Raw genomic sequence first — 26634 nt, 5'->3', positions numbered from 1 at the left:
ATTATGAAGTATATAAAGCAAATTCTCTCCAGAAAGATAGCCAAAGTCTCTTAAAACAATGTAATCAATAGATTTTACAATCATAGACTATAATTGCTGAAAGATACCTCAGTAATCATCTAGTGGAGTCCCTTTGTTTTTATAGGCGGAAAAACTGGGACTTCTTAAAATGATTTAATTTGATTAACCATTAATGAATACTTCTCTATATAAGTACATCCTATATAAGTAGCCTGCTGGGCTCTTGAGGGATACAGGGTTGATACTAAATGACTTAGTCTAAGAAAATCACATTGGCATTGTTGACCTTGCTCATCATTTGTGTAATTTTCTTTCTTATTCCAGGAAATCATCAGATATGCCGACTGGTAAACCAGCAGCATAGTTTACATTGCCAGTGGGACCAGCCTGTACGCTATCATCGTGGAGATATCTTTGAAAATGTGGACTATGTTCAGGTCTTTTTCTTGGTCCAATCTAGTTCTTATAAACTTTTGCTTTATAAAGATTTTTAAAAACTTTTGTTTTTTCCCATGATTCTTTATATGTTTGATCTCTAAAATTTGTGGTTATCATTTAGATCTTTAAGATTTTGAGGCTGAGCACAGTGGCTTATGCCTGTAATCCCAACCCTTAGGGAGGCAGAGGCAGAAGGATCACTTGAGTCTAGGAGTTCAAGACCAGCCTGGGTAACATGGTGAAACCCCATCTCTACAAAAACATATATAAATTGGCCAGGCATGGTGGCTTGCGCCTGTAGTCCCAGATACTCAGGAGGCTGAGGCGGGAGAATCACCTGAGCTCTGGAGGTCAAGGCTGTAGTGAGCCCAGATCATGCCATTGCACTCCAGCCTGGGCAACAGAGCAAGACTGTCTCAAAAAAAGAGAGGGAGAGAGATTTTGATGATCTGTTTTGTTTACGAAGTCAGATTTTATAGGGAGTACTCAGTAACTCCATGGATGCTTTCTCTTTCTCCAAGTACCATCTACATATTTATATGCACATGCATTTGATTCTTTTCTCATTTACCATGGGAGCTAGAATTGGGCTATTATTACTATTGAACTCAAAGCTTTCATCTCCCCACTTTACCTGTTAGAGTAAGACCTATTTAAAATTTGAGAGCAACCATGCTATTCGTTTCCTGAAATAATCAGTCCAATTATATTGCCTCAACCAGTACCACCAACAAAATACTCATTATCGACAGAAAATCTTTTTTTTTTTTTTTTGAGATGGAATTTTGCTCTTTTTGCCCAGTTCGTAGTGCAGTTGCCTGATCTCGGCTCACCACAACCTCCACCTCCCAGTTTAAGCGAGTCTCCTGCCTCAGCCTCCCAAGTAGCTGGGATTACAGGCATGTGCCACTATGCCTAGCTAATTTTGTACTTTTTAGTAGAGACAGGGTTTCTCCATGTTGGCCAGGCTGGTCTTGAACTCCCGACCTCAGGTGATCTGCCCGCCTCGGCCTCCCAAAGTGCTGGGATTACAAGCGTGCACCACCGCGCCTGGCCCAGAAAATCTTTATTAAGCACACTGCTAGGTGTGCACTTTCTCTCACTTTGTCTCTATATACACACATATGTGTACACACACATACACACGTGTACAATCCTAATCTATCTAGTTGGGAAGAACTAACACGAAAATATAATGATACCAAATAGTATATAATTGATGTTGAGTAAGTGGTACAGACAGCAAGTACAGCCAGAATTCTGAGTATCAAAAAAAAGGATTCAAACACTGAAACTTTTTGAGCACTGACATGATGCTCAAAAGAAATGTTCATTGGAACATTTTGGATTTCACATTTTTGTTGGGATGCTTAACAGGTAAGTGTAATAAAATATTCCAAAATCCAAAAAAATCTCAAATCTAAAATACTCCTGGTCAGGCATTTCAGAAAACTGATACTCAACCTATATTAGAAATAAAACAACATTTATTCTGTCTTAGAGAAAACTCATCATGTCTCTAATTGTAGATATACAAATTTTCAGCAATAACTAATTAAGATAACTAAGAGATTAGGAGACCATCTATAGCAGGACAAACCACAAAAACTTGGAACTCTTTAATCTGGAAAAATCCAGACTGCATTGGGAAAAAATAAGAGACAAAAATTAAGAAGCCATTTGAAAGGGGAAATAGTGATAGGGACCAAAAGCTTCCTATGAGTATTGTAAACCAGCTGCCAGCAATATCTTGTGTTTGGTTTCCAAGGGAAAGAATAAAGGAAGACCAGATTCACACCCTCGGGCATTATAGCTCCCTGTCTTAAAACCAAGCATTTTAAAGGGAAAAACAGGGATGTTTAAAAATGAAGTAGATTGAAACCCAGGTGTACCTTTTGGACTTTTTGATGGTCTCAAGACCATTTGAAGGAGTGTAGCTTCCAATAGACTATACTCATAAAATTGTATCACCACTATACAGTGAAAGAATCCATTCCTATTCATAAAGACCTAGAGCTACAAATTCATCATATTCATTCCTTTTTCTTATGTCTTTCCTACCCCATCCCATCCCCAGTCCCATTCTCATTATCTAGCAAGGTTTCAGAAATACACAAGCATCTTGTAAGTATATCTAACATTGTTCCACCTTGCTTTGAAAGAAGGCTGTATATGTTTGTGTTCTCCCATCTTCTAAGTTACCCTTTCACCCCTAAAACTTTCATTTGTAATTGATTGAATGCAGTCTGTAATCCTTAAGTGATAGTGATAGAACCCTTAAGAACACTTTCCTAAGTTCCCTCACTTCTACCCACACACAGCACACTAATTTTAGAGTGGTGAGCATTTTAGTGTAGGAAGAAAAGGGGAATAATGAACCAGATTTCTAAATTAGCTAATTATTAACCTAAAGAGACTAAATCATAAAAATGAAGCAGAGGGACAGGAAAATGGCCTATGCCATTTTTCTCATACTCCAATGGCAAAGTTATTGAAAGTTGCTAACTATGTATTATTCATGAAAGAATATCATTGGGGCATAGCTCTTAAAATTAAAAGATCCAATTGCTTTATTACTGAGCTACTTTCTGATTTTCTACTAATTTTGAATATTCACTCGCTTTTTTGGTGTGAGTTAAATTATAGTCACAACTCCTTTTCCACTTTCAATTTGATTGAACTTTTTGTTTCATTTTCTAGTTTGGTGAGGATTCATCAACTTCCAGTATGATGTCTGTGAACTTTGATGTTCAATCAAATCAGAGTGATATCAATGATTCGGTCAAGTCTTCTCCCGTAGCCCATTCTATTCTCTGGATTTGGGGCAGGGACTCTGATGCATATAGGGTAAGTTAATAGAGGATGATGAAGCAGTTTTCTCAAACTGACAAGATCCATTAAAGCAGTGCCCTCAACCTCACTGATTAATATGGCCTCTATGACTGTTCAGATTAGTTCAGCAAATGTGTATTACATTTCTATTAAATGGAAGCCATTTTGCTAGGTAGTGAATGAGTAAGATGCAATTTCTGCCTTGAGTTTTTCCCAATCAAGTAGAGCAGAGAGACACCCTGATTTCAATTTAAAGCTTTATCCTCTGAATATTATTACCAACCTTAACAAGTTTCTAAACTTGACCCAAGAGTATGTTTTTATATACTTCGCTTGATCAGCATTCTTTTATTGAGCTCCCATCTGTGCTAGGCTAATGCTAGCGGTGTAATAGATAAGCCCCCTTGCTCTTCTGGAGCCTACACTCTAGTAGACGACATAGACAATAAACAAGTTACTACATGTGCATTTCTAGACTAGCTAAGAAAGAATTGTAGGTTAGCTGAGGCAGATACCAAGGTATGAGGACAGAGACTGTGATTTTTATTCACCATTAAATTTTCAGAATTTAATCAAGGGTTTAACAGAATTAAACAGCCACTTAGATTTAATTGTATGTAATATAAATCCCCCAAAGTTTGATGGCTTCAAGATTTAAGTTTAGTAAGCCTCTGGTACATCTTGTTTATATTTAGAGAAAGTGAACATTTTACAAATCATAAAACAATTGTTAAACTTTGGCATTGGCAAAAAAAAGACCTTAGTTTAGGGAAAAATAATGTTCAATGCCAGGTTTTATAGGCTTATGTATGCTTTCAGGTATAAGTAATAAGCTCCACCTCAAATTAACTTAAACACAAAGAAAACGTGCCTATTATTACAGGAAGTCCAGAAATAGGATAAACTTCAGGTTTGGTTGATTCAGTGGCCCAGTGATGTCATCAGTGACCCATTTCTTCTTTTTCTTTCTTTTTTTTTTTTTTTCTTCACTCTACCATCCACAGTATTGGTTTCATCCAAAAGCTTGGTTTTTTTCATGGTCATAAGATGACAGCCAGCAGCAACTGGAACAACATGATTTTTTGTTCATAAGTAACATAAGAGCCTAAGACTTGCTTCTGTTTCCCAAAAACCCCAAGCAAACCTCTTCTTGTGTCTCAGTGGCTCAACTGGCTTATACCCTAGCCCAACCCTGAACCAGTCTGTGATAAAGCAGGTAGAATTACTGACTTAGATTAATAATCTGCAGTAGCAGGAATATTATAGAGTCTACCATAATCTTAAGGTATTATAGTTTTGTTCAGTTATTGTAGTATATTTATATCATTTTAAAAGCTTCTTTAGCATATTGAAATACTGAATCCTAAGAAATTTATGAGAACTGTTATTTCTTTATCAGGACAAACAACATATTCTGTGGCCTAAAAGAGCAGATTGTACAGAAAGCTACCCTAGAGTCCCTGTTGGTGGGGAATTGCCAACGTATTTTCTGCCTCCGGAAAACAAAGGACTCAGGCAAGTGCTGATGGATTTGGCAAAGCACCTGATTCTGCATGATTGTCATCTGGCGGTTCTTTGAGAGCACCAGCCTTGGACTTGAAAGGTTAAGTCTTTATCTTGAAGTCACCCAAACTTTGAAAATATGAATCTTGTTCCTTTTTCTTGTGCCAGGATCCACGAACTCAGCAGTGATGATTATTCTACAGAAGAAGAGGCCCAAACCCCTGACTGTTCCATAACTGACTTCAGAAAAAGCCACACTCTGTCCTACTTAGTCAAAGAATTAGAGGTTCGCATGGATCTGAAAGCCAAAATGCCAGATGACCATGCACGAAAAGTAAGGCTCACTTAGGCTGGTATTTATTGCCGTCCATTCTGGGTGACTTCAGAAGCCTCTTAAATGGAACAAAAAATTGATAGAAGGTAGCTGTTGAGCTTTTAGTATATAAAATGGAAGGATAGAGTTAAAGACTTGGTGAATTGCTGGCAAAGTCAGTCATGCTCTTAAAAGAGTGCCAGAGAGTTCCTCGGGGCTGCTATACATAGATCACCTAAACAGTATTCCTCTAACTCAGAGCACTTCAAAGATGAGTAGCACAGAACTCTCAATTATCTAATGGAGTTGGTGTAATACAGGCCATTGCAACCACTAAAAGTTAGCTTTGCATCCTCCAGGCCCCCAGAAGTTTATATAAATTGAAAGCTTGAAGAATCTCTTTCTCTGGCCTTATCAACCCTGCTGTGACCTTATATGAGGTCCCTAGGAATTTATATTAATTTGATAATGACTCTGCAAACATTAGAAGTTCGGTTATGCTCTTTTCCTAAATTCGTATAGATTACCATATTAGATATCATTCCATAGACAAAAATGAAAAAAATTACCTTGTTAGCAATCACAGACCATCACAACCACCTTTTCTTTTTTTTTTTAAGTTAATTTCAAAACTATAGGCACTTATGACTACTTACATTCGACAGACATTTCCTTAGGCAAGAACATTATGTGCCAGACATTGTTGTGGATGCTAGGAATACAAAGATAAACAGACCATGATCTGTGCCTTAGAGTTGCTTACGGTTACATAAATGCTGCAGGAACAATGAAGTAGAATAATGAGGATCTGGTATTTTCCAGGAAGGAAAGATAGTAGATTTTTATTACATCAGATATTGCATGCTGTTGTCTGTTGAATAATTTCTTCTTGGGTTCTGAACACTTAGGCTGACTTTAATGGGGTATGGTAGGTTACTTTAATGTGTGTGGGTATATATGTCTTTTTAACTTTTTAGTTAAACAAACTATTACATACATGTGAGCAAGTCAACACCTGTTGGTATGTCAATGAATTTATGTCATATATATGATTATAAATATTTGTTCAGATTAGCTGTTCCTGAGGAGCTCAAGAAAAGACTACCATCTATAGAAATTCTTTCAAATGTCTTCCCTGTTATTTTCAATTGAGTCAGTCTTCCTTTTGATGTTTCAGATTTTGCTTTCCCGTATTAATAACTATACTGTCCCAGAAGAAGAAATTGGGTCTTTCTTATTTCATGCTATTAATAAGGTGAGTCATTTACTTTAGACATCTAAAACTTAAATGCTTCTGAATTATAACTGAAAGTTAAAATGCACTTATTAAAAATCTTATTTAGAACAAGTACTGTATTCTTGTACTAACTGAAGTATTTTTGGATTTTGCAGCCAAATGCTCCTGTCTGGCTCATACTCAATGAAGCTGGACTATACTGGAGAGCAGTAGGAAATAGCACTTTTGCTATTGCCTGTCTTCAGAGGGCTTTGAATTTAGCTCCACTTCAATACCAAGATGTTCCTCTTGTCAACTTGGCCAACCTTTTGATTCATTACGGCCTTCATCTTGATGCCACTAAGCTGCTACTTCAAGCTTTGGCCATCAATAGCTCTGAGGTGAGGTGTTAGGGGTTATCATAGCTCCGTATACTATGAAGGATAACTCAAATTTAGATTACAATTTGTATTTTTCTAGGGAAAGCATAAAAAATGTCATATTCTGTCTTTCACAGTAGAATTTGCATTATTTCAAGAGAGTGTGAAAAAGCTTTTGTTTTATTTTGATGTGTTCTTTAAATTTTGAGTGAAATTTATAATTATACAGTTAAGATTTTTTTGGAAACTTACATTTAAATAACAATAACATAGCTGTAAAAATACACTGCCACTTTTTTATGTCAGTTTGAAACATCTGGTTTGTATTTTATCCTACTCATCACAGCATGCACACTGCTTAATATTACACTGTTTTACAACTTTAATTTATAGAAATATTTATGCCATTCAAGCCAGAGGACAACTCAAAGGTGGTTTTGATAAGAGTAAATAGGTACATTGATTTTTGTGCCCCAGACCTCTCACATGCAGCTTATGGAGTTACATCGGTGCTTTGTAGTTCATGGTTTTGAAGATACAACTTTTGTTTTTCATATTTTAACATCTCTGAAATCAGGATGGATGTTATAATTCCTGTCATTTTAGGTTTCATGAAATTCAGTTACAATAAATATACAATTAAATTGATTTTATACCTAATGTCTAAATGTTTATAGGTTTTATATCCAAAGAAACCTTCAGAAGGGATGTGCATGAATGGTTTAGGTGTATTTACGGTATCTGAAAACTGATTTTTTAAGGATGAGAAGAAAATATTGCCTATTTTCCTTTGAAATACACAAATTCACAATTGGATTTTAAGCAAAAGTTTACAATCTCAATATTATGTAACAGGTCACATTGCCAGAGAAGTACATCAAATATTTATCTAATGCTTACTGTGTACCAGGTGCTGGTACTGTGGGAACAGATGTGACAAAGTGGGAGTGGAAAGCGCAGTGCAGCGGTATTCCCTTGAAACTTTTCATGGTTCCCTTTTTACTGTTTTCAGCCAAGGGACATAGGTAGTATTCTTCTGAAGAAAAAAGACCTCCTTTAGTGATTGGTTACCTTTTGATATTTTAAAATACTAAAATTTTAGTTGTTAAATACCATGGTGCTACAATAAGAATAAAAAGATAAATTAATGGCTCAGGGTGAGTACCCCAAAAATATACCTTTTTTTTGCTTTGAGACAGGGTCTTGCTCTGTTGCCCAGGCTGGAGTGCAGTGGCGTGATCATGACTCACTGCAGCCTCCACCTCCTAGGCTCAAGTAGTGCACCCACCTCAGCCTCCCTAGTAGCTGGGACTACAGGCATGTGCCACCACGTATGGCTGATTTTTGTATTTTTTTGTAGAGATGGGGTTTCACCATGTTGGCAAGGCTGGTCTTGAACACCCGAGCTCAAGCAATCCTCCCATCTCGGCCTTCAAAAATGATGGGATTACAGGCATGCGCCACCACACCCTGCCCCAAAAATGTACCTTAATCAACACCCTCTTCCCAACTATCAATGTTTGGAAATTCTTCCTTATAAGCATGTCTCCTATACAAATATTTCATAATGTTTCAATTCTACTGTACAGGTGATCTCTAAAAAATTTATTCCTACCTAATTTTAAAGCCATCAATTTAAATGGTTGTGTAAAGGACCAATGAATTGATACGCCACAACCTACTTTTCTGTTGTTGCATGTTTAGGTTGCTAACAGTACTTAGCTGTTATCATTGATGGTTTTCTGCAAAGGCCTTAAAAGATTGTTAACAGTGGAATTACTAAATCAATAAGAGAATGAATATTTTGATGGCTCTGGAACAAAATACGAAACAACCCACTAAAATGTTTGGGCCAATATATATTGCCATGAACAAGGTCTAAAAATATTAATTCCACCTGTGTGTTTATTATAATTGAACAACTGAAATAACTGCTAGTTTTTTTGATTATTTACTAGAGCCAGGCACAATGCTAAGCATCTTACATGTAATAACTAATTTAATCCTCACAACAACCCTGTGAGATTGAATTTCCCCTTTAATAGATGAGGAAATTCTTAAGAGTTAAATGTATAGAATAAGGGATTTGTGGAAAGTCACGGAGCTTGGTTTTGAACTCAGGGAGATTGGCCACAGAGCAAATACTCTAGTCGTGTTATGCTACCTCTGAATTAACATTTATAAAGCAAGTTTGCTTGCTTAAAAATATCACTTCTCTGTTGTAACATAAAGTTTGATCTTGTGCTTGTTTTTTGTTTTTGAGACAAAGTCTCGCTCTGTCACCCAGGCTGGAGTGCAGTGACATCTCAGCTCACTGCAACCTTCGCCACCCAGGTTCAAGCTACTCTCGTGCCTCAGACTCTGGAGTAGCTGGGATTTCAGGTGTACACCACTATACCCGGCTAATTTTTGTATTTTTAGTCGAAACAAGGTTGTATTTTAGTAGAAACATGTTGGCCAGACTGGTCTCAAACTCCTGACCTCAAGTGACCCGCCCACCTTGACTTCCCAAAGTGCTGGGATTACAGGCTTGAGCCCTTGCGCCCAGTCTTGTAATTGTATTTTTAAAGTAAAAGTTTGTGTATATATTTTGTTCATTTTGGAATGTTATTTTTTAAATTTTGTGCAAACCCTTTGTATGATAAACTCTTTAACTCCATCTCTCATGTGTTAAAAATATTTTCCCTCTTTGCCTTTTTATCTTAGCATTTAAAAATTGACCTTAAGTTTGCCAGTCTTTTCAGTGTTGATTTCTATTGTTAGATTTCAAGTGTTCTCACAAAACTGTTTGTTTTTGTTTTCTGTGGCTTAATCGTTGAACAGTTGATTCTCAGATTATATAAAGATCTTTTCCTGTGTTGTCTCCTGGATATTTTATAGTTTTAGGCTTTACAGTTAGGTCCATGATTCATTTCAAGTTAAATTTTCTTTGTAGTGTGAGGTAGGGATCAGAGTTCATATTTACCTGGATATCCAGTTGTTCAGCTTCATATCTTGAGCAGACTGCCCATTTCCTGTTGAATTACCTGTCACCTTTGCCCTGAGCTCCTTTATTCAGCAGCTTACTTGACACTTCCACTTAGATGTCTAAAGGGCACTCTAGAACTAAAGGCCAAAACCAAGCTCCTTAACACCTTTCCAAATTTCTTTCTCCCAGTCTTCTTCATTTCAGGAAATAACAAAGCTCTCTGTCCAGTAGCTCAGACCAAACACTTAGGGACTTCCTTCATACCTTTCTCCTACTCTCAGGGAAAATTCAATGCACTAGCTAACCTTGTTGATTCTGTTTTCAAAATATACCTCAGATTTTACTACTTATCATTGCTTCCACTGCTATCCCATCCAAACCATAATTATTTTTGTCTGGATTATTTTAGTAGCTTCTAAACTGGTCTCTCTGCTTCTGCCATTGTTCCCCAGTCTGTTCTCATACAGCAAGCAGTAAAATCCTTATAAAAAGTCAAATGTTGTTATTTGTTGGCTCAGATCCCTGTGGTGGCTCTCCATAGAACTCACAGGAAAATATGAGTTTGTAATGGTATAGAAGGTCCTACATGACCTTGTTACTTTTCTGGCCTTGTCTCTGTCGAGTCATTCCTTAGCACATTCTATCCTAGCCTCACTTGCCTCCTTGTAGTTCCTTGAACATACTAAGCATGCCCCTACCTCAGGGCTTTTGCATTTTCTGTCCTCTCTGCTTGCGGTACTTCATCCCACCAAGATTCTTCATTGCTTGCTCCACCTCCTCAAAGTCTTATGAATACCAGCTTCTCAGTAAGTCCCTCTCATACTACTCTATTTTAAATGATGCACCCCGCCACCTAGTACTACCTCTATTTCTTCCTTCTATATTTTTCTCTGTCCCATTTTACTCGCTGACACCCCCACACAAGACTGTAAGGTCTATGAAGGAGCAGTTATCTTTCTTATTTTCTGCTGTAACCTCAATGCTCAAAACTATGCCTGCAACATAGTAAATACTCAGTACTTATTTTTTGGATCAAGGGATGAAAGTTCAACTTTTTTTCCAAAATGCTAACCAGTTTATCTCGGTGCAAGATATTTTAACAGCCATCATTTTGTCATAGAGATAATTATAACACTTTGTTTCCTAATGCAAAATATAAAGATACATTTGAAGTCTAAGTATGAGATTTAATTTTGTATCTGGGTGTGAACTACTAAGTAATAGTTTGAATGTAATCTGAGCTACTTAGGTTAGAATTCCTTAATCTAGAATATTTTTTATCCCCTGCCTTGGTTACAGTGAGACATTTCTGATGATCTAACAGCCCGAATCAAAAACAGGTAATTGGATAAATCATAAGCATTGTTTTTCATAGGGATATATTGTACATTTTGAAAATAAAACATTCTTAGATCTTTTTAACTATTTTTAATGATAAAATAAATATAAAACATATGGTTTGCACACAAGCAAATGTAAAAACACTGTGGATATATTTCAGTTAAAATGGCCTAAACTGAATACTTTGGGCTGCTTATAAAAACAGTCTCAGCAAACAATTGGAAAACAGCATACAAAGTATGCTATTTACAATAGCATCAAGAAAACATCAGATCTGGTATAGTGGCTCACACCTGTGATCTCAGCACTTTGAGAGGCCAAGTGGGGAGGATCGCTTGAGCCTAGGAACTCAGTACCAATCTAGGCAACACAATGAGATCCAATCTCTACAAAGAAGGAAAAAAAATTAGCCAAGTATGGTAGTGTGCACCTGTCGTCCTAGCTACTTGGGAGGCTGAGGTGGGAGGATATCTTGAGCCCAGGAGTTCCAGACCAGCCTGAGCAACAGAGTGAGGCCTTGTCTCAAAAAAAAGGAAAGAAAGAAAGCATCAGATTTCTAAGAATAAACCTAAAAGAGGATGTGCAAGATTTATATACTGATTACAAGATATCACTAAGAGAAAGAAGACATAAATACAGGTTGAGCATCCTAAATTCAAAACTCTGAAATCCCAGACGTTCCAAAATCCAAAACTTTTTGAGCACCAACCTGACACTCAAAGGAAATGCTCATTGGAGCATTTTGGATTTTGGATTTTCAGATGTGGGATGTACAACCAATAAATATAATAAAATATTCCAAGATGTTTAAAAATCTGAAATCCAAAACATTTCTGGTTCCAGGCATTTTGGATAAGGGATACTCAACCTGTAAATGGAGATACACATCGTGTTCACACATTGAGAGAGTCAATATTGCTCAGATGTAAGATCTCTGCAAATCAATTTATAGATTCAATTCAATCTCAGATACCTAGTAATTGCATATATGTGTTTGTGTGTTAATAAGTTGATTCTAAAATCTACATAGAACGGGACCTAGAATAGCTATACACACACACACACACACGTACACACAAATGGGGGCAGGGTAATGGGGAGGAACAGAGTTGGAAGGCTTTTATTACCAGATTTTGAGATTTACTATAATTAAATGAGTATGGTATTGATAAAAAGATACTCAAAACATATCAATGAAACATAATAGAGAATTTAGAAGTAGACCACCGTGAATATGGCCACTGATTTATGACAAAGGTGTACCTGTAGTTCAATGAAGAAAAAACATTTTGGTTTTTCAGCAAATTAGTGCTGGAGTAATTGGATGATATCCCTATGGAGAAAGATAAGAACTTTGACTTCTACCTCACACCATACACAGAATTAATTTGAAGTGGATCATGTACCAAAATATGAATGATAAAACAAGGTTTCTTAATGAAGACATAGGAGAAAGACTTTCTGACAAAGATGTCAAAAAGCACTATGAAAGAAAAAAATGATAAGCTGAACTTCATTGAAATTAAGAAATTCTGTTTATCTAAAGATACTTATTCAGAGAGTAAAAAAACAAACCATAGAGAAGATTTTTGCAATAAATATTTTCAACAAAGGACTAATATATAGACAGAAAATTCCTTCAAGGCATTAAGGGCAATCTAATTCTTTTAGATAGAGAAAAGAGCAGGCACTTCAGAAATGAGGATATCCAAATGGCCAGTGAGCTCCCAAAAAAAACCCTCAGCATTATTACTCATCATGGAAATGCAAATTAAAACCCGTTAGACACCACTGCAGCTCACTGAAATAGCTAAAATTAAAAAGACTGACAATACAGAGTCTCTGAATTCTCACACTTGCTGTTAGGAGTGTAAATTTGTGCATCCATTTTGGAAAACTATTTGGTTGTATCTACTAAAACTAAATATACATCTACCTTACAACTCATACTAAGTATATACTCAAAAAAAATGAGGACAATATGCCTATCAAAAGACATTTACAAGACTATTCATAGTAACTTTATTCATAATAGACAGAAAGTGGAAATAGCCCAAGTGCCAGTCAGATGAACAAGCTGTGTTACGTTGGAACATTACACATCACCTTCAAAAACAATGAGCTACTGATGTACACAAAAGCTTGAATGAATTTTAGGTTGAGTGAAAGAAGCTACAAAAGGACACATATTACTTGTCATCATAGGAGAACATGCAGTTTGATTTCATTTATCTGAAGTTCAAGAACTATGATGACAGAAGTCACAACATCACAGCAATGGTTACTTCTGGGGTTGGATTGCCCAAGGCAACCTCCTGGAGTACTGAAAATATTTTTGTATCTTGAGCAGTGTGGTGGTTACAGGGATATATACATATATAGTTTATATTACATACTTTATATATTTTTTATCTTAGCAAAAAAAGTAGAAAACACATTTACATGTATTGTACAGTTTGGAATTGGCTGGTATGAATAAAATGGACAGTTAGCAATAACGTTTATGGGGTAACCTAAAAAGAGCCAAAAGCCATATACTGTAAACGTTTTGTAACTCCCAGAAAATAGTAGTTCATTAACATTTTGTCAATTTTTTTTTTTTTTTCTTTTCAGCCTCTGACCTTTTTGAGCCTGGGAAATGCTTACCTTGCTCTGAAGAATATCAGTGGAGCACTTGAGGCCTTTAGACAGGCCTTGAAATTAACCACCAAATGCCCAGAGTGTGAAAACAGCCTGAAGTTGATCCGCTGTATGCAGTTTTATCCTTTTCTGTACAACATCACTTCTTCTGTTTGCAGTGGTAAGCAGCTGTTAAATGCTGACAAACTAATGAGCTCAGCCAGAGTTCCTGTTCTGATCAAAAGAACACAGAAAGTGATTTTTTGTATTTTACCCAAGGATTTTAGATAACTAGTATAATTCCAGACGCATAGGAAAAGATGTTAATTCCTTACTTACTATATAGATGCCTTAGGGTATTAAGGCTTAATTCTCTCTTAGAACTCTGGTTAAGAAAGGCTGACTAAAATACATGGTATATTCAACTGGGATGGATAGGCTTTGAGATTTTTTTCCCTCCCTCTAAAATCTCTAGTGTTTTATAATAACTGACATTCCTGGTAAAGTACATTTTTCCTGTCCGTGAAGTCAAAGTATACAATTTGAATCGAAGCAGTTCTATATACTCAGTCACTGAAATACAGTTCCTTGTCTTTCATTGAAGATGATTCAGACCTTTACTCTACCTTTAAAATAGTGACCCAACATTCAGTGGCATATTTTTCCCTTCTTCCACTCTCTCCCACAGCATATATATGGGCATATATGCCTGTGTATAAGTGTATCCACCTGGGTAAAGATAATGTCTAAAGCTGTTGCACTTTCATTATTAGAACCTTCTTTCTAAGAATCACATGATATTTGGTTCTCTATTTGTTTAACCTTCACTGTAAGAAAAACTAAACTCGTGAATTTTAACTCTCTGCCTTCGATTGGGATGGGTGCAGTTTACGTATGTGTGGATCCTCAGTATCTAGCCATTGTAGAGTGCACAGTGGGTGCTTTGTTAATATTCAAATTAGATTATAATATTTAATCACATGGATATTAGTTCAACTCCTTCAGTTTTGATATTTAAAAACAAAGAACAACCTGACATCCACTTATTTATGTGACTTGTCTAAAAGACATCAATAATTATTAGTAGATTTGGGACCAGAAGTGGTTTTGTTGATTCACTATACCAGACTGCCTTACAATTTTAATAGAATGACAGACAGTAAGTAGTGCTTGCCTTTTAAATATCAAAGCCGAGTTATTTACTGAAGAAACCAAGAATCTCCCAGCAATATAACTCTGTAGCTCAATTGTGAATCAGTGTTGAGCACAATCTGAATTAAAGTTATTTTATGAATGCCAGAGTCCCAAAACAGTACAGCAAGGTGGTAGAGTGGAGTGGCTAGCAGTAGAATCTTACAGATTCATGTTTGAGCTGTAGCTCTGCCATTACTTTCTTTTTTATTTTTAAATTTTTTATATTTATGGATACATAATAGTTGCATTGTTCTTACCGTATGGTAGATACTGGCTAAAAGTAAGCCATTAGAAATTCTTAGTGAATACAAGGTGCTCAGAACTTTAAAGGTGTAAATTGTGAATTTTTATCTTTTTAATCCTGGAAGATATGCTGTGGTCTTTTTGTTTGTTTGTTTTTAATTCTACTGCATCTTCTTGCAACACTGGTTTTTTAAATGTTGTGGGTTACCTAAGAACAACCTTATAAAAAGGATTTTACTTTTTCAATGAGCTTTTTATATTAATAGAATCTCTTATTTTCTTTATTTACTATCATCTCCCTCAACTCTGTTGGAATTTATTTCTGTTTTTGAGAAGGGTTTTGTCACCATATACATGTAGTGACCGTTTTCTAAAAAGTCTCCTCCTTGGCATTAATTTCACATGTTTTTTAGTATTTCAGTTTATTGAAATGTATTCTTAGTTCATGTCACTCATGTCAAGAGAGGGAATACAATTGTCTTGAACTTTTTCCCCAGAATGTAACCTCAACTGGTCCAGGAAACTAATAACTTGGAGCAGATCTTTCTCAGAGTTGTGATATCTGATAGTCCAGAGTATTCAAAGAATATTATTGGGTCCAATATAATAACAATAAAAGAAAATAATTTGACATGGAAACAATTTTTTTATAATAGTTCTTTCGGAGGGAGCTCATCCATAAAAAATATTTAGCGCCTTTTACATTGTAATTAATGAATTTATGAAATTTACTTATAAAGTTTGCTCAAACTTACTAAGGCCAACAGAAGAAGTTACTTAATCCTGGGAAATATTCTGCAGTCTTCTTTTTTTTAAATTCTTCTGCATCTTCTCAGAATGCTGTGATCTTTCAAATGTCGTAGGTTACCTAAGAACAGCTAATAGTCTATTACTGCTGGTAGACTTAAAATCCTTCTGATATGAATTTGAAAAGAATCCAACATTTGCTAACACCTAAATAAATACTGTTACCTCCTAATGGATATGTATGCTATAGCATTTTCTAGGTTTAAAAATTCATTAGTAATAGTGAAACAATTTCAATGTTGTTTTTCTTTGACAATGATTTTGAGTTGCTTATTTCCAAAGTAATCCCATTCATTCGTAGTTACTTTCCTGAGTTGCAGCTTTGAAAAGCTAAAATTTGAAAGAAGCCAAACACCTTTATAGAAACCAGGAACTTATGTTTGAAATCTAAACAGTTGCATCTATTCTAGTTATCTCTGAGCTTTGCTAAATAATTGATTAAAACAAAGAAAAAAAAAAAAACAGGAAAAACCATCTGATGGATGATTAGGATTTCTTTACCTTTTGTGAAATCAGATGATTCTGTTTGCCATTTCCTTTTTCATTTTTGCAATATTAAAGTAAGTTTTATAAGTTATCTTGTCTGACATAATCTGTTTTAAGTTTTTATTTTGACAATACAGAGGTTTCAAGAGAGTGACAAGGCTTATGATTCTTTTTCCATGTGATAGTCACAGAATTCATGATAATTGTTGGCCAGGTCACAGAATTCATAATTTTTGGCCAGGCATGGTGACTCACGCCTGTAATCCCAGCACTTTGGGGGGCCAAGGTGGGCAGATCACCTGAGGTCGGGAGTTCAAGACCAGCCTGGCCAACATGGTAAAACCCTGTCCCTACTAAAAATATAAAAGTTAGCCGGGCGTGGTAGCAGGCGCCTGTAATCCCAGCTACTCAGGAGGCTGAGACAGGAGAATCAACCTTGAAGTTCAGGCTTGAACCCAGGAGGCGGAGGTTGCAGTGAGCTGAGATCGTGTCACTGCACGATCCAGCTTGAGTGACAGAGCGAGACTCTGTCTCAAAAAAGAAAAATGAATAAATAATTATTTTTACAGCAACTATAGTACAATGTCTTAAATAGTATGACCTAGTGGTAAAGGGATGGGCAGTTTAACATTAGCAAGAATTTTGTTATTTCATATATAATCATGGAATTTTTTTATGCAGATTTTTAGTTTGTGTTTCTTGGAATGCCTATGCAGGTAATTTATTCTATTACTTTTAAATACTGTTTTGTTCAACTTAAAAATACACAATCACTATGCTAAAAGATTTTTTTTGTACTTATAAAGACTTTATAGCTAAAACTATTGATCAGTGAAGCATTATTTATCTGACAGTGTTTTCAAACTTTTATTAACCTAGAAATCAATGTATTGGCTGCCATTTGTTAGATGCATGTGTTCTTATAGCAACTGTTTATCATCTTCATCTCTCCCTGTTTTGAATACAATTTCATAAATCCTGGTCTTTTGTAGGTAGTTTTATATCACTACCATTTCAAGGATGCTGTGAAGGAGAACTTAATGGATTGATTTTTTTTTACTTGCCCACTCTTGAATTGACTGTAAAAGTTAGTGCTTTCAGTTTCAATTAAACATCTTGTTTGGGCAGTTTTAAAATACCTACTGTTTTCCACATTTATAGGCTTGTCATTTTACAATTTTATTTAACTCACACAGAACTGAATTGGTTATTGTAGCAAACTCATTCTTCAATAACAACTTCGTCCTTTTAAAAGTAAAATAGAATCTGTTAAATAAGCTTATAATGCTTTTGAATATAAGCAAAGTCTGTGAAGTGCTCAACACTAAAAAAAACAGCCTTTTTTTAATTGGAAAAAATAAAAGTGTCACAGAGAATGAAACTTTATGAAACAGTAAAGGTTATCTTCTCTAAAAAATGAAAAATAACTTTTAATAATAACATGAGCAAAATGATTAAATATTGAATCTGTAGAAGAGTCCAGAAATACATTGATATGGCATTACAACATGATAGTGGATTTTCCAAGCATTTATTACTGTAAAATATTTTTGAAATACTAATCTGCAAATTAAAAAGTTACATCTAGCAAAGATATTTTCTACTACTAAAGTAATCTAGAGTGTCTTACTATATCTTTGCTACATGTGATTTTACTTTGTTTTTAATGACCTATATTTATTATTTTTCTTATATTAGCATAAAACCAATGGTAAGTTCTATTTATTAGACTTTTATGCCACAAACAGCAACATTGATCTTTACAGCATATAATTAAGCATTAAACCCAAGATTTCTGAGCTCTGGTCATTTCTTAATTAATTGAGGCACGTGCCCGCTTAAAAAAATTGGCCCAGATCCTAAGAAAGTATGAATAAATGTTATGCAGAAGAACTCAGACTTTAATGTTTAGGTGTTCCTATAATTGTCTGCAAGTTTCTCTCTCTAATATATATTTGATAGCTTTTGTCTCTGGAGAAAAAAGTCGAATTTTCAAATCATGTTCATGAGATTTAATATCTATTCCAATGTGCAGATGGATTATCTTGTCTTCTCTTCACAGTGTTTCTATATTTATAGCATCTATTTATGTAAATCATATCTCCTTTTATAACTTGGTTCATTGTCTGTAGTTTTAGTCTGTGTTCTTCAACCTAAATTTTTATAGTTTTATAACTTGCAGCTTAAAGCAATTTTACAGAGTTCAGATGTCGAAGAAAAAGAAATCCTGCATTTGCTGCCCTCTAGTGGATTATCCAGCATATATACTGCCTGCAATTAAGGATCTTTGCTTTATCACTTTTTTTTTACATTCTTTTGTAAGAATTAGTGAAGGTATCTGCTTTTTTAAAAAAGATATTCTTATAGACCCAGTTTTAATAGCAGTTCTTTTATAGGCAGGGTCTCACTGTGTTGCCCAGGCTAGAGTGCAGTGGCTATTCACAGGCTCTATCATAGTACACCATAGCTTCTAACTCCTGGCTCAGGCAGTCCTCCCGTCTCAGCCTCCCAGACAGTTGGGACTACAAATGTGTACCACTGCATCTGACTCTTACAGCATTTTAAATATGCTACTAGTTAGGTCACCTCTATTTATTTCTGTAAAAAGAATTAAAACTTTGGTTAATGTATTGCAGATTTTAAAATCCTGAGATGCAGGTATATGCTGCAACAAAACCAAATGTACTTCTGTGTATGTAATGTGTCTAAATGTGTTATTTCTTTACTTAAAAGGGCTGTAGTTATTTGATTAACAAACAGTTTTTTAACTTATATCTTTAACATGTATTTAACCTGTGATAGAGGAGAGAATAGGAAAAATAATTTTTGTATTTATGAACCTACAAGCAAAGGTTATGATTTACTCAAATTACAGTCAATCATTGGTGGAGCTGAAACTAAAATGTGAGTCCTCTGTCTTCCAGGGCCAGTGTGGTTCCTATGCATAATTCTTCTACCTTTAGCCAATCATAAATTATTCCACTGCCATGATTGAAAGATTGAAATAATTCATATTTGTAGATTCCTGGGACATTTTATGAAAGCGGTATAATCACTACACTTTTTGTGTCATCTCTCAAAAGAGATACATTCCTACATAAAACATGGATGTAAACTAGATTATGGGGGGCAGTCATAATGAACCCCAAGAGCATACCTAAAATGGTCTCTCAATTTAACATATCACCCTGATCTTTTCTGAATCTTGCATCATTAAATTGCCACGTAGCCTTCTATTTTACATGGAAGATCTTATGGCTGTACTTTTGTAGTATTAGCTTAGTAGACAGTATTTTTCTTTTGGGATTTCCAGCATTTAGCTTTTATGAACAAAAGGGATATTTTGGTTTTTATAACAACTTGGAGACAGTATTATCAGATTCTGATGACCAATGGTTTTATACTTCAGCCCCTGAAAGACATTATATATAAATATTTGTTGGTTTTTAATGTGAATTTTTTGTCCTGCATACCAAAAAAAAAATCTGTTTTATTTTAAAGAATGAGCCTGTTAGCCCTTGCCTGAGATCTTTTCATAGCTATTCATCCAGTCATTATAGGTTGTTAGCCTGGCCAAATAATATTTAAGAAATATGAAATTTGATAGAGAATATAATCTTCTAAAGCAACAATTTGTTTTCTTTCAATGAAAGGAAACTGGGTGTGGTTCATTCATTCATTCATTCATTCAATGAACACTTACTTATCTACTATATGCCAGTCACTATTCTAGGAATTGGAAACCAAACAGAAAATACCTCCAGCTCTTACAGAGCTACATTCTAGTAGAGGGAAACAGACAGTGGATAATAAACACAATCATTTAACTAGAAAGTGAGTGCTCAGGGGGTTGGGGTCATTAAGGAAGACCCCACTGAGAAAGTGACATTTGAACATAGACTTGAGGGAGGATAGAGGTTCTAAGCCATGCAGACATACAGCATAAAAGCATTTCAGGCAGAAAGAATAGCATTGTGGAGGCAGAGAGAATAGCATTGCAAAGGTTCATGCAAGAAATAGCAAGGAGGGCTCTCCAGCTGTGGTGGAGGTGTAGGAGATGAAAGCGGAGATAAATATGGTGGAGGATAGAGCCACTTTTTTACTCCCTTGCAGAACATTTTAATAATTTGGGCTTTTCTTCTAAGAGAAAGATGTATGACTAGGAACTGGACAACACAGAAGGAGATGAGTGGTGGGCCAGCAAGCAAAGCTTCACCTGCATTTACAGCCAGTCCCCATCACTCGCATTACTGCCTGAGCTCCGCCTTCTCAGTGGTGGCATTGGATTCTCATAGGAGCATGTACCTATTGTAAGCTATGCATGCGCGGGATCTAGATTACACGATCCTTATGAGAATCTAAAGCCTGATTATCTGTCTGTCTCCCATCACACCCAGATGGGACCATCTAGTTGCAGGAAAACAAGCTCAGGGCTCCCACTGATTCTACATTATGGTGAGTTGTATAATTATTTCATTATATATTATAATGTAATAACAGAGTGCACAAAACATGTAATGTGCTTGAATTATCCCCAAACCCCATCGCCACCCAGCCCCCAGTCTTTGGAAAAATTGTCTTTCACGAAAGCAGCCCCTGGTGCCAAAAAGGTTGGGGACTGCTGACTTTGCAGATTTTGAACGCAAGAGTGAAAGGAACCGATTTACATCTTAACATAATTCCTCTGGTTACTCTGTTGAGAATAGACTAGTGGGATAAGAGCAGAAGCATGAAGATCTGTTAGGATGCTATTGCAAAAATATCAGTGAGAGATGATATCAGCCTGTACCACTGGGGTGGACAGGGAGAAAGTGAGAAATGATCATATTTGGGATATATTTTGAAGGTAGAACCAACACGACACTACTAGAAAGGGATATGGGAAATGAAAGAAACAGAGGTCAAGGGTGAGTCTTAAATTTGGAACCTGACCAATCAGGTAAATAGTGGTGCTATTTAATGAGATAGTCACGTCTGAGAAAGAAGCAGATTTGGGGAGAAAAACAAGTTTGGTTTTGGACATGTGAAATTTGAGTTGCCTATTAAGTGTTCAAGTAGAGATGTTGAATAGGTAGTTGGATATATGAGTTTTATGATAGGGAAGAGACCAGGATCGTAATTTATGGGTCATGGACATATGCATTTTTTAAGTCATTAGCTTGGATTAAATTACAGCAGTAATTACTATAAAAAGGAAAATGGGTCAAAAATCAGTTACTAGGGTATTCTAGCCAACATTTAAAGGTCAGGAAGAAAAAGAGCAATAAAGGATTAGCCAGTAAGCTAGTAGAAAAACCATTCAAGTATTTTATCCAACAAGCCAAGTGAAGAAAATGTTTTAAGGGGTTATCAAGCATATCATTATTATTGTATCAGCATGCTATATCCTGAGAGATTGAGCTGGATGTGGGCAGAGAATGAACCACTGGATTTGGTAACATGGAGATTGTTGGTAATCTTGTAAAAGCTTGTGTGAAATCGGTTTTGAAGGAAGTGAGGAAGTGAGGATGGCAAGCAACTCTTAAGTTTTGCTATAGTGAAGAGCAGGAAAATGGGATATAGCTGGAGGGGCCTGTGGGATTGAAGGTATTTGTTTTTGTTATTCTAACAGTAGAAAGCACTGCAGCATGTTTCAGTAGGAATGATCCAGCAAAGTGGGAAGAATTGAAGATGCAGCAAAGGGCTAACTGTAGAAGCAGAATTCTTGAGTAGACAGGAGGGGATGAAATCTAAGGCACAGATGTAAGAGTGGTCCTTAGGAACAAGGATGATATATAAGTAAAGTTATAGGTATGTTGAAAGATTTCATGGTGGGACTTCTGATTGCTTCTCAGCAAAATATGAGGTGACTTGTCAGATGAGAAGAGGTACTGAGAATGTTAGAGATTTGATGAGAGAGGAAAAGCTGAAAACAGTTGTCTCAGAATGCGAATTAACTAGAGAGGTTTCTAACTTTGGTAACTGGATAGATGTCAATGTTGTTAAGAATGAGAATACAGAGGAGAAATCATCTATGCATTGATGTTGTGCTGGGAATAGCAAGTTCAGTGATAGACATGTTCATTTGGAGATGCCTCTGATTCCCTCAATGTGCAGGATGTGAAGAAAATGCCAAGAATGGAATCTTAGAAAATACTAACATTTAAGGAACAGAGTCAGTGAAAGAGTGACTAAATAGAGGCACTGGAAGAGCAGGGTCATGAGGTTTAGAAGAACAGAGAGTTTGAGAAGGACAAAGAGGACAATAGTAGTGTGTCCTGTATTGGTTCATTTGCAAGCTTTTAGTTGGTATTTTACTTTTAATATTTATGGTTTATTTTGATGGGCATTAGAAAAATGTTTAACTGGTGCATAAAACCTGTGATTTATGAAAAAATGGTAATGATTTTCCCTTTTAACCTAAATAAGTGTAAGATTAAACCCTAGATTCATTTTAAAAATTATATAAGTAATGATACTGCTAAGCTATGGAAAAGTCATGATAGTCATTGGTAAATAAATATACTGTGGGAAACTCTGGGTTTAACAGTTTAGAAATTATTGGTGCCTTCATTTTATCAAAAGCATTTTTTAAAATGGGGAAATATCTACAGTAAAACAACATTAATAAATTTTAGAATAATGGAAGTATTGAAGTGAGCTCTCTATATGTAATTGAATTACTTTTAGAGCTGTTAGCATAGTTTCTAAAATATAGCTCATATTTTATCCTATTAGTGACTAAAATAACTTTAAAGCAAATAGGAGATGATACTAAGAATCATTCTGTTTTCTTTTTTTTTTTTTTCTTCTGAGGCGGAGTCTCACTTTTGTCGCCCAGTCTAGAGTGCAGTGGCTAGATATCAGCTCACTGCAACCTCCGCCTCCCCGGTTCAAGCAATTATCTTGCCTTAGCCACCCCAGTAGCTGGGAATACAGGCGCCCACCACCATGCCTGGCTAATTTTTTGTATTTTTAGTAGAGACAGGGTTTCGCCATGCTGGCCAGACTGCTCTTGAACTCCTGACCTCAGGTGATCCACCCGCCTCGGCCTGCTGGGATTATAGATGTGAGCCACTGCGCCTGGCCAACAATCATTCTTTAAAAAACATATAATAATAATAGAACACAAATGAGGAAAGCTTTCTGAAAAAACTTTATTTGTTAGAAACATGAAAAGGTGGCTGGGCATGATGGCTTCACGCCTGTAACCCCAGCACTTTGGGAGGCCGAGACGGGCAGATCACCTGAGGTCAGGAGTTCGAGACCAGCCTGGCCAACATAGCAAAACCCCCTCTCTACTAAAAATACAAAAATCAGCCGGGCGTGGTGGTGCATGCCTGTAATCCCAGCTACTGGGGAGGCTGAGGCAGGAAAATTGCTTGAACCCGGGAGGTGGAGGTTGCAATGAACTGAGATTGCATCACTGTACTCCAGCCTGGGCAAGAGACTCCATCTAAAAAAAAAAAAAAGAAAAAAAGAAACATGAAAAGTTAATTGTGTATTTTTAATAAAATAGTAGAAAACCTTGATGGGTGATTGAAGAAATAGGGCGTTTCTCAGAAAGATAGTCTAAGCTCTATAAGCAAGAGGGGATCTGTTTTTTATAGTTCCCACTACTCATTGAACAAGGTATTTTTAATATGGTTTGTTGCTGCAGTTGTATTTCATTCTCCTGACAGGAAGTGAAGGGGACTGACTACTTGTTATGTACATTTGTGTGTAGTGAGTTAGGCAAGTTCATTGGATGTTGTCTAAATCTTGAGTTTTCCTTCATCATTGTAGATGTTTTGGAGACATTTCAGTTTACGTAATGTTAAGCTTTGCCATCTTAGGTAGCAAGCGTTTATACAACTCTTCTCCATTCAGAAAGATGATTCTAGCTGGGCTTGTGGGATGTGCACAGTAGTCCCAGCTACTTAGAAAGCTGAGGTGGGAGGATCACTGGAGACCAGGACTATGAAGCACTGATCACACCACTGCCCCCAACCTGAGAAACATGATGGGACACCTGTCTCCTAAAAAAAAATAAGAAAAAATTATTCTAATTGGCAAAATACACAGACAACTTACTCTACGTTGGTAGAGCAGGTTCTTTTTAAAATTTCTAAGTGATTTGTGCCTCAGAAAATTATGTTTGCTTTGAGACAGTTGAAATGAGTTCCTAGTTTTAGACTATTTTTTTAAAACAGCACCAACTATGTAAACCCCTTTTCACATTTAATCATTGGGTGATCTCTACTCAGTTCCATGACCTGATGGATATAAAGCCGTGAGTCTGATAATCATTAGAAAAGAGCATTCGTGAGATTTTAAAACACGTAAGACTGAGGATGCCTGCCATATGTAAGTGTACATGTGTATGCCGTTTGAGTTTTTCTCCCCCTGTTTTCTTGCATCACTAGTATTTATTACTAGTGGTTGAATTTATTTCATACTGAGCCACTCTTTGGCCAGGAAAATTTCAGTAATCTGTTACTTTTCCCTAACCAGCAAAGTGTATTTAATTATTATTTCAAAGATGCAGGAGAAATTTAAATCACGTTTCACAGATATTGAAAAGACCATAGCTTTGGATTTGTCTTCCCGTTTAGTTGCCTTTTATAGGAACAAACCTAAATTTGTCATTCAAATTTTGCCATCCTTTAATCCTCTTTAGCTGTCAGGCTTTGTTAATAACCCAGTCAGGTCACAAATATACAGTGAGATGATTATAGAAAGTAATAAGCACAATTTGCCTAAGTACATTTCAGGAAAAAGAGCTAGAGGTCCATGGCAGCTGAGGGGGTACTGCTGTCAAGCAAGTTTTCTGATTCCTGCTGCACCTCTCTAATAATAAAGCCCTATTTTGCTTGATGATGAGAAATACAGCTAGAGAAAAACCTAATATGAACAAATTAATAATCAATTCACCACCCCTCTCACAGTACACTGGCTAAAAGCCATAAATGTTGAAAGTTGGGAGAGACTGAGTAAGATCCTGGAAACCATGTTATTACCTGCAAAGTGGCCACTGAGGTGAGTGCCCCCAGGTGACTTTCATTTGGTGGCATAAAGCAAGAGGAAACAATATGTAACAAAAATACATGATATCATCATGTGCTTTTCACTTTCCCCTTGATCATGCTTTGGCCATATTTACTTAGGTGTAAGTAGATATGTTCAAATTAAAGTGCCTATCTTAATTCCATACCCTTGAGGCAGGATCTGCAATCAGGGAATTAGAAAGCTTTATTACCAAGATCCATCCACAAGTCTCTGCTCATAACATTGTTTGATAGAGGGACTTCAGTGGGATTTTTAAAACTTTGATTTGAATATCATACTTGCTACCTCTACCAGTGCAAAGGACATTTCCTAGTGCTTGATCTTTTTCCTTCTATCTAGGACCTATGAGGTATTACTAGACTCAAATCTTGATCAATTATGGAATAACTAGGATCTTGAGTTCTCATTTGAAGATACTGTCCTTGTAATTCATTTAATTTGAGGAGGAAAAAAGACAAAATAGCCTTTGTAACTTCATTAGCCTCAGCCTTGCTCTGTATCCTTGCTCTAGGGGAAAAAGGCAAGCCTAATAAGCCCAAAAAGTGCTGGGCATAATTAAGGATTGGTTTCTGCTCTCAGGGAGCTAGGAGAGTCTTGTTAGAGAGTTGTTCAATGTACAAGGTCTGTTGGTTTAAATATCAAATTTATTATCTATACCAATGGTAAGTTTAAATATCATACTTACTACCTAAACCAAGTCTAGTTTGCTAGTAAGTTTTAAACATCGATACCATATTTAAAACTTTGGTTTAAATATACTTATTACCTATACCAATGCAAAGGACATTTGGTTGGCCTAAATATCATACTTGTTACGTAAACGAAGTCTGTTGATCACTTTCCTACTAGATCACTTTCCTCTGCGTCAGCAGGTGACCACTCATAGCAGGAAAAAGGAGAGGCAGATGGTAAACACTAATGGTTGTGGGTAGCTAGGAAATCTAAGCCCCCTCCAACTGTTTGTAGGCTTGTTCTAAGTTTAAGAATTGAGTGAAGCAGGCTCACTGTAAGAGTGTGTGATGGAATCAGAAAGATAGGTTGTATTTTAAAGTCATTGACTATAAGAACTTTATGACATCTGCCTTTTGCAGAATCCATGGAAATTGTACCAAATCTTGGTACCAAATGATGATGCTATTGCGGGTAGTTTTCTTGACTACATACATCCTGCTTTGCTAGTTTGATGAGTTAGCACACATTTTTTTCTGCAGCTGTATCCCATAACTCTCCAGCTCTTTCCCACAGC

At 36.1% G+C, this 26634-nt stretch overlaps 1 protein-coding gene across 10 annotated transcripts in view; it reads left to right on the top strand.

Moving 5' to 3' along the window:
• TTC17 (tetratricopeptide repeat domain 17) overlaps positions 1-26634 on the top strand; it is a 140933-nt gene that overhangs the window by 47741 nt on the left and 66558 nt on the right. For all 10 annotated transcript variants that reach the window (XR_002517007.1, XM_003910009.2, XM_003910008.2 and 7 more), the window contains 7 exons: positions 346-458; positions 3160-3306; positions 4691-4806; positions 4963-5128; positions 6285-6362; positions 6500-6724; positions 13626-13812. Coding sequence is in view for 9 of the 10 variants with exons in the window: in XM_003910009.2 (XP_003910058.1) it covers positions 346-458; positions 3160-3306; positions 4691-4806; positions 4963-5128; positions 6285-6362; positions 6500-6724; positions 13626-13812 (1032 nt within the window). In the remaining variant the exon portion in view is untranslated. The remainder of the gene's footprint in view (positions 1-345; positions 459-3159; positions 3307-4690; positions 4807-4962; positions 5129-6284; positions 6363-6499; positions 6725-13625; positions 13813-26634) is intronic.

The sequence above is a fragment of the Papio anubis genome, chromosome 12 (assembly GCF_008728515.1).
Source record: "Papio anubis isolate 15944 chromosome 12, Panubis1.0, whole genome shotgun sequence".
NCBI lineage: Eukaryota > Metazoa > Chordata > Mammalia > Primates > Cercopithecidae > Papio > Papio anubis.
The sequence above is the reverse complement of the archived record's forward strand: the minus strand, read 5'-3'. Positions and strand labels throughout refer to the sequence as shown.